This window comes from Helianthus annuus, chromosome 12, assembly GCF_002127325.2.
Source record: "Helianthus annuus cultivar XRQ/B chromosome 12, HanXRQr2.0-SUNRISE, whole genome shotgun sequence".
Lineage (NCBI taxonomy): Eukaryota > Viridiplantae > Streptophyta > Magnoliopsida > Asterales > Asteraceae > Helianthus > Helianthus annuus.
The window spans coordinates 105,908,115-105,917,111 of NC_035444.2; the positions used below are offsets into that span (position 1 = coordinate 105,908,115).

The 8,997-nt window shown below is 36.0% G+C and overlaps 1 protein-coding gene across 1 annotated transcript; it reads right to left on the reverse strand.

The window, feature by feature from the left end:
* Positions 1-701: 701 nt before the first annotated feature.
* LOC110893230 lies at positions 702-1,430 on the reverse strand. The gene has a single exon (XM_022140346.1). The coding sequence runs from the start codon at positions 1,428-1,430 to the stop codon at positions 702-704; it is 729 nt and encodes a 242-aa protein (XP_021996038.1).
* Between the last annotated feature and the right edge of the window lie 7,567 nt (positions 1,431-8,997).

An 8,997-nucleotide genomic window follows, 5' to 3' on the forward strand; every position in this document is an offset into this window, starting at 1 on the left:
GATTAAATCTGAAAAATAAGTAGGAAACATACCTTGGATGAAGATTGGAGTGAAATCTAAGCTATAATTGGTTGATTTTAGGGTGTGGGCGACCAGGAACTCCCGTGCGGTTGTTAGGGTCTCGAAATAATGTGAAATTTTTACTGCACGTTCGCTTAAATACCCTCTTTTACTGTTGAGATTTTTACTCGCACGGTCGTGCTAATCCTAGTGGCACTTTGGTTTGATTGACAGTGCAGCAGTGCACGGTAGTGCAATCGGATCGCACGGTAGTGCGAGTCGGATGACTGTCCGGTGCACTAGTTCTGGTTTGGTCCGACTACGAAGCGCATGACCGTGCCAGTGACCGCACAGTCGTGCATCATCTGGGCATTTTTAGTCAGTTTTAACAGCAAGCTGTTAACTTCGTATTTTCGCCTAATTTTTCCATTTTTCAAGATTTTGTATATTTTAACTCTAAATCAACTTCAAAACTTCAAAAGTTATGGATCAAACTTGTATCTACCTATGTTTAAACAAAAAATTAATGAACTAGGAAATAAATACGATAAACTAATATGTAGAAAATTACCCTTAGTGTGTAAAAAGACGCTTGCTAAATTTGTCAGCGAGTCGATAGCTAAACTCATTCTTCCCACACTTGTTTCAAGCGTGCAGGACATGGAGTTCAAGTATTTCCTCCACCGAGTCAGCCGGTCCTTTCATATAAATTTTAATCGATTATCGTTGACTTTGAATGTCTCCCCGCTTAAGTTTTCGATGATGACGGCACCATATGGAAATACCTCTTTGACCGTGTATGGACTCGTCCATCGAGATCTTAGCTTTCCGGGGAATAAACGCAGTCGTGGGGAGTATAACAGGACAAGATCTCCAACGCGGAAATTTTTATGTTCTCTCAATCTTTTGTCATGAAACCTCTTGGCTCGTTCTTTGTACTTGCTAGAAATCTCGTAGGCATGGTTTCTTAGCTCCTCAAGCTCGTGGATTTGCAGAAAACAGGCTTCACCTCCGCTTTTCAAATCCACGTTTGTCGTTTTCAAGGCCCAGAATGCCTTGTGTTCTAGCTCTATTGGTAGATGACAGGCTTTTCCGTAAACCAACCTAAATGGAGTGGTCCCTATAGGTGTCTTGAATGCCCTCCTAAAAGCCCACAGAGCGTCACCTGACTTGTCTGACCAATCCTTACGGTTTTGATTAATGGACCATTCAAGGATTCTTTTCAAACCACAATTTGTGACCTCCACTTGACTGCTCGTTTGAGGATGGTATGGCGTAGCCAATCTATGATGAACACCATAACGGGATAAGGCTCGTTCTAACTGCGCATTGCAAAAATGCGTTCCTTGGTCACTGATAAGTGCTTTTGTAGCACTAAATCGGGCAAACAAACTTTTTAAGAACCTCACCGGAACTTTGTAATTGCACATCATTAATGAGAATGGAAGCATTAAACGTTGAATTCGTTGTTGATCTTACTTCTACACTGTATTTGGATTCTGCACAGCTATAGTGATCGCATATCTGACCTGAGTTGTTCAATCTAGAACCGAACTACCGGTCCTCACAAGTGGTATCAGAGCTTGGAGGTCGGATTCGGAGTGGATTACAGCGATTTCATAGAGATTTGACCGATTTCAGCCGATTCTACCAGAGATTTCATCTTATTCTTCATCTATTTCTATGATTTCATCTTAGTTCTACCTATTCTCATCTCAAACACCTAAAAATCTAAAATTGACTAAGAATTCCCGGTTGAAATGGACTAAAATACATATATTGTGTGCGCGATACATCATTGTATAATCCTACAATGTTTCACAGCAAAATTCGAACTAAAACGCATCAAAATCGATCACAGACCAATTTACTATAAGATAGTATACATGCATGCATTCCTATTTCCAAAGCATTTATTCATATATATATATATATATATATATATATATATATATATAGAAAAAGTATATCGTACATTACGACTTAACGTACTTCACGTACAACAACGTGCGTGATTTGTTATATAACATGCGTGATTAATGTTTTCAATATGCGTGATTATTGTGTTTCAACATGCGTGATTTTGGATTTTTGATTTATAACGTGCGTGATTTTAAAATGAACGTGTGTAACTACCTGTCGTACGTGATGTACGTTAAGCCGTAATGTACATTAACCTTCCTCTATATATATATATATATATATATATATATATATATATATATATATATAATGTAAGTATCTATAGAAAACCCACTTTAATTTAGAAAACCCGGGAAACTCAAAGCTCCCGATGTTTTTTTTTCTTGAAAAAATTTACACATGTTTTTAAGGGTTTTGGGCAAAAAAAATCAAAAAAGCGCTGAGTAGATATTTTTTAAAAAAATAAACAAGTTTTGGTGTAACACATGTTACAAATATGTTAGATGAATGTAACATGTGTTACACCAAAACTTGTTTATTTTTTTTAAAATATCTACTCGCCGCTTTTTTTATTTTTTTTTGCCCAAAACCCTTAAAAACATGTATATAACATGTGTAAATTTTTTCAAGAAAAAAAAACATCGGGAGCTTTGAGTTTCCCGGGTTTTCTAAATTAAAGTGGGTTTTCTATACATCCTTCCCTTATATATATATATATATATATATATATATATATATATATATATATATATATATATATATATATATATATATATATATATATATATATATATATATATATATATATATATATATATATATATATATATATAGGGGAAGGTTCATTTGAGAAGAAAATTTAAATGAGAAGATAAAGAACAAAGGGTAATTTTGTAAAACATTAAATAGTTTTTCACTTATCTCATTTATTATTATTTTTTACTAATTAATTAGTCATAAAGACTATTATCTTCCACACTAACTTTTTTTGCCTACACACATCAAAAAGTTGTCCTACATATTTCGAAATTCATCCTACACGTTGAAATTTATCTTACACAACTCGTAATTTATCCTACACAACTTCTAATTTATCCTACACTTTAAATTATTTTATTTTATTTTATTTTATTTTATTTTTTTGAAAAAATATATATTTTGAAGATAAGTTACAAAAAATTTAATGTATTAGCTATTAAAGAGGAAGACTACAAATTAATGACCTATGTAGATTTACCAATGTACCCTTATAGTAATATTAAATACTTATATTAAATGAAGTAAAATAAAGCATTCTTATTGGTTGAAATTTGTTCTTTTTTCTTCTTACAAAAAATTTCTTCTCATTTGAACTCTCCACTATATATATATATATATATATATATATATATATATATATATATATATATATATATATATATATTTCATGATCAACTGTTTTGAACAACCATCCATATGCCTGCCGCATACAGGCAATCACATATAATTACATATAACCTTATCACCTATGGCCAACCCCTGTGTAACTTAACTATACAACTTGTAATTAACCTGGGTACTCCTTACTTGTAATTTACCTTCATATATTGTCTACCTACGATGATCACAATTATACTCGCATACATCGCACGAACCGTGAATCACATATCGTTTTTTTATTGTACAGCACATATATCACCAATATTCATATCTCGTGTCCATGATCCCCACCGTACACATAACGACACTCGCCATATTGTCGGTTCACATGGAACGTGTATATGGAGTTCGTACATATAAGCACATATAGTTTCCATACCAAACCAAAGTCACAGTTTCCATAGCAGATCAAGATCTAGCATCATATATAAGCAGATCACAACAATTTATCTATATTTTCATATAGTTATCTTATAACAAGTCAAGATCAGGTCACGAATGCACATAAAACTAAAGTCGAGATCGAACTAATGCACATAAAACTAACAATAGCTTCATGTATAATCCTACTTTCTAGCAAGACTTAAAGTCGAGATCGAACCGAAATCGAAACCGAGACAACGTAAACTTAATTAAAAACTGCGGAGTGAGTTGTACTAACCGATTGCGTATCGACCTCGGGACCTGACCTTCGTTAACCGTAGCGAAGAAAGAAAAGAGAGGCAGGGATGTCGCAGGTTTGCTACGGGTATGGTAGGGTTTGGAGTTGTGGGGAGAATGATTTGAAATAATATAGATTACATTATATAAATGGTTTCGTATGGAGGTCGGTTATAATGTTTGGGCCGCAAGTTTGGGAGTTCAGTTGGGGAGATAACAAATAACATGCTTTCACATAAGTAATATAGAGTTGGGCGTAGTTTGAGGATTTGTTGGAGGCTGGGCCAAATGTTAAAGGAAAGTGGCAACTAGGCTTGGGAACTAAGGATTGGGCCGCACATATGAAAGCAGAAGAAATAGAATTGGCGTGGAAATCATTGGTAGCATCTTGTTGTTTTAATATTACTATTATGTATTTTTTAAACCAACTATTAATAAGAATATAATTAATCAACTAATATAATGTGTAATGATCATGCTCTGGTTTGGGACTCATAAGTTTTGGGTTACAAGAGTTATGCCATGGTTCAAACGGTATATGAATATAATATAAATTTGAAAAGCATGTATTGAACTCGTCAATTATGATTTGATTTATAAGAGTGAAACAAACGGATTTTTACCTCAAAGTTACGGGTTGTCGCACAGTATCACCAGAATGTGGATCTATACTATAGGGGTAGCATGATTCCAAAATCTTCGTTACCAAAAACTGCGTTCAGTGCTGAAAGTGCAAACACTGTTGCAAAAGAAAATTCAAACAGTGGATCTTCATCAAGTGGTTACAGGTATCATGGTACCGGTTCAAGTTCACCAGGATCGTCTGCATCAAATGCATAGCAACCTCAAAATGCTCAAAATGACAACGTTTTTCAATGCAACATTGCAGTTAATCTCAACAACGCCCAAAACTTCAATAAAGAAACTACTAAACAACAAATGGTGTTTCTTGCATCGATATTGGAATCTTATGAGAGTCTCGTAGTAGGGAAGATTGGTAACACGAACCTTAAAAAGGAAGATTATGATCAAATCGATTCGGGGGAGATAGAGCTCATAGATATCCGCTGGTGTATGGCGAGCGTTATTCGTCGAGCACAGCGACTCATGGAGATCACAGGGCGACAGTCGATTGGAGGACTATCAACAAAGTTGGGATTTGACAAATCGAAGGTGACTTGATTCAAATGTAAACAGATAGGTCATTTCAAGAGGGAGTGCCGAAATTCAGCAGCTGATGAAACTGCGAATCCTTTTCATGATGATTACTACAGAAAAGCAGTTTATCATAGAAACCGTGAAGAACCACCAAAAATGAAGCAAATCGAATACAATCCGAAAGAAAAATCGAGAGCTCTTGCGGTAATTCAAGACGATGAAGGGTTCAACTGGAGTGATTTTCTTCCAGAGGAAGATGCTGTTGGTTACGCATTCATGGCACAAACAGAATCAACGTATAACAGAGAAAGAAGTCTGGCAACGAGAAAATATCAAAAAATGTATAAGGCCTTCAAAGAAGCTAAGAAAGCGAAAAGGTAGGATCCAGATAGAGAATGCTAGTTGGATTCGAAAGAAAATATCTGCATTGATCCGAAAACAATTGATTTCGAAGCTCTTGTAAAGTCGATTCCTTCAGAAGAGGAGCAGATAAAAATCGATGCAGAGGTCAGAACAATCTAGTCAAAGGTGTGAATCTAAAGAGTTTTCACTTGGAAGGGGAATGCATAAGCTGTCTAAAAGGTAAACAAAAGAAGAAGTCACATCCCAGAAAAATGGAGAGCTCGATATCGAGTCCACTTGAAAGACTTCACATGGATCTCTTTGGTCTTGTGAACGTGAAGAGCATTACTGGTGATCTTTACTGCTTAGTGGTTACTGATGACTACTCGAGATTTTTGTGGGTAATGTTCTTGAAGTCAAAGGATGAAACATTTGAGAGTTTGCTGAAATTGTTCAAGAAGATAGAGAACTTGTACAAGACACGCATATGTCGATTACGAAGTGATAATGGTACCTAGTTTAAAAAAAATAAGATGGAAGAATTCTGTGACAGAAAAGGTATATTGCAAGAATTCAGTGTGTCGTACACTCCGCAGCAGAATGGAGCAGCAGAAAGGAAAAATCGAACACTGATAGAAACAGCACGAACGATGTTGGCTGATTCAAAACTTCCTATTAACTTTTGGGGAGAAGCTGTTTCTGCTGCTTGCTATACTCTCAATAGGGTTTTAATTGTGAAGAAGCATAATAAGACGTGTTTCGAGCTAATCAATAATCGAAAGCCTAACTTAGAATATTTGGAGCCGTTCAGGTCACCCTACACAGTTCTGGATCCTGATGGAAAGTTTGGTGCTACGAGTTTTGAAGGAATCTTCGTGGGTTATTCTAGTTCACTTAGACGGGTATTCGTTCCGAGTCTTGGAAAGATCATTGAAGCTCAGCACATGGAATGTCAGGGATATACTATGCCTCCACAGAAACCTACTGACTCATGGCGATTCAACTACGAGACATTATGGGAGTCATTCGATTTACCTGAGGAGACGGAGTTTATTGATCAGATAAATCTATTTCAAGAATATGAAGCGTCCCAGTATAACAGATGGCCAACTAAGTCTTCAAAGTGTCAACAGATTTCAAATGATCATGAAGCTGGTCCTAGTCACAGTGATCATAGTGATACAAATCTGCAGCAAACTCAGACAAATTCGGAACAAGAGCTTGCTCTAGAAAATCAGACCGCAGTTTTTGATGATTCAGAGTCTGACTCAGATAGCCCGACCTTTGATCGTGGTGATTCAGAACCTAAGGGGGAGCAGATCCAATCTTCAGATCAAACAATTCCAGTCGATGAACAAGTTGCAGATCAGAATGTTATGAATTTGGAAAGCGAGGTGAATGTTCCTAGTGAAGTTGTGCCGAGGACCCTATCTTATCACCCCGAAGAGCTGATTATCGGAGAATTACAATCAGGAGTTAGAACGCAACATAAATAGACCAAGGCTTTGCTTGTTTTTACATTAAAATTGCACCTTTACAAAACGACTTCTCACTTAGTTGCTTTATTTCACAGATTGAACCGCAAACATATAAAGAGCCACTGACAGAAGAGTCGTGGGTTAATGCGATGCAAGAGGAGCTCGGTCAATTTGAAAAGCTTGGAGTGTGGAAGCTAGTCGATCTTCCTGATGGGCATAGAAAGATTAACACCAAGTGGATGTTCAAGTGTAAGCGAGATGATAAGGGAGTGATCGTACGAAACAAAGCTCGCCTAGTCGTTCAGGGCTTTAGTCAACAGGAGGAGATCGATTTCACCAAAGTATACGCCCTTGTTACTCGACTCGACGCTATCATAATCTTTCTCCCATTCGTTTCATGGGTAGGGGTTTGGTGTAGTAGAAGCCGATGTGGGCCGTTATTTTATATGCATTCTGCATGACATCCATCTTATTTATGAAGTTAAATCGCTGAAGGAACACATGCCATTTCTTATGTCAAGAACTACCAAGGAGATATTGAGATTGGGTGTTGAATAACATTTGTCATGCTTTAAGCAAGTGGTGTACGTTCGCTTATTTTTATTCATCAAGCCACGACAAATGACAAATGAAGTGGTGAGTTACCTTAGTTAATGATGTTTGGTTAGTGTATTGATTGGTGCATTTTAGATTCACTTTATTGGAATTAATCATCGTATAAATGCATAGATAATATTATAAAAGATATTAATTTGAGTGGTTTTTATGTTTTATATGTCGAAAGAAATAATGAATTACTTAAACACAATTAAAGTTAATATTAAACAACATCATCACGTAAATCACTAAGACATGGAATTAAATAAACTATCATGGGCTTAATTGTTATTGGGATTTATTATGAAGTGGTTTTAATTTCATTTAATACAATTAACTTTGGTATGCAGGGCTAATATCTATTTCAAATGCACTAAAGTCTCAAAACATGTTGGAGTGAATTTATATAAGTTGAAATACTTGAGTTGGGAAGGTCAAAAGGGCTTTGAAGTTAGATAACCACTGGACCATCAATATTAAAATGTTGGTATATGGACTCGGTTGAGCCTAGTAGTTGCGTGGCCTAAATAATAAAGTTAGTGGATGGTTTGAATAAAAAAATTGGCGGATCGAATATACAGGGGCCGTCATACATACATTGAAAAAGAAAGAACGAATTCAGCATCCATTCTCTCATCTTGAAACCAGTTTATGATGTCGGATCGACTCGGGATGACAACTGATGCGGTGAAGACTACCATGAGCGGCTAGGTTCTTCGTGGCTTCCTCCAGGCGGACGGTTCAGTTAGGTTTTTACGTTTCTCAGTTTATACTCAGGTTTGGATGTATTTTTGACCTTGACAAAGTTGTATGAATACATTGATGTGTTGGTTGATTTGAACTATTTGTATGTGTTTTGAGTTCTTGCTTTACAACTTGTTCGGTTGATGACAAAACCTAGTAACTTGTTGGGTGACATAGAGTAGGTTGACTCACGCTAGTAAATAGGGTTAATCAAATTATAAACGATCTGATGACAAAGACCTATTTTTGATTACCATATTAAATTAACCAACTTTCCAGCATCATGTCTATGTGATGGCCAATTAACTGAGTTTTGTGAAACCTAAAACCTGAAGTTTGGAGGAAGTTACGTTTCATAAATCTGATATCTTTCTTGTAGTTAGTTTTTTAGTTTCTTTCAAATCAAAAACCCCAAATTCTAGATTAGTTAATTAATTAGACAATTTAGTTAAACACTAACCACGTATTCCCCGTGGATACGATACCCTACTTACGCTATCTACGTAGTTTAATTAGGTTTTTGATTGACTCTGACGACAGTCACCGGTTCGATCCCCGACATTTTGATGTCTGTCGTTATGGACATGCAAAAACCAACTAAACTATGTAGATAGGATAAGTCGGATATCGAACCAGAGGAGGATTGTGGAAAGTGTGTAATGCTCAGTTTTGATTA

What these genes read in the sequence shown, in the direction of transcription:
- LOC110893230 (XM_022140346.1), bottom strand. Translation starts at nt 1,430, where the DNA reads ATGTGCAATTACAAAGTTCCGGTGAGGTTCTTAAAAAGTTTGTTTGCC.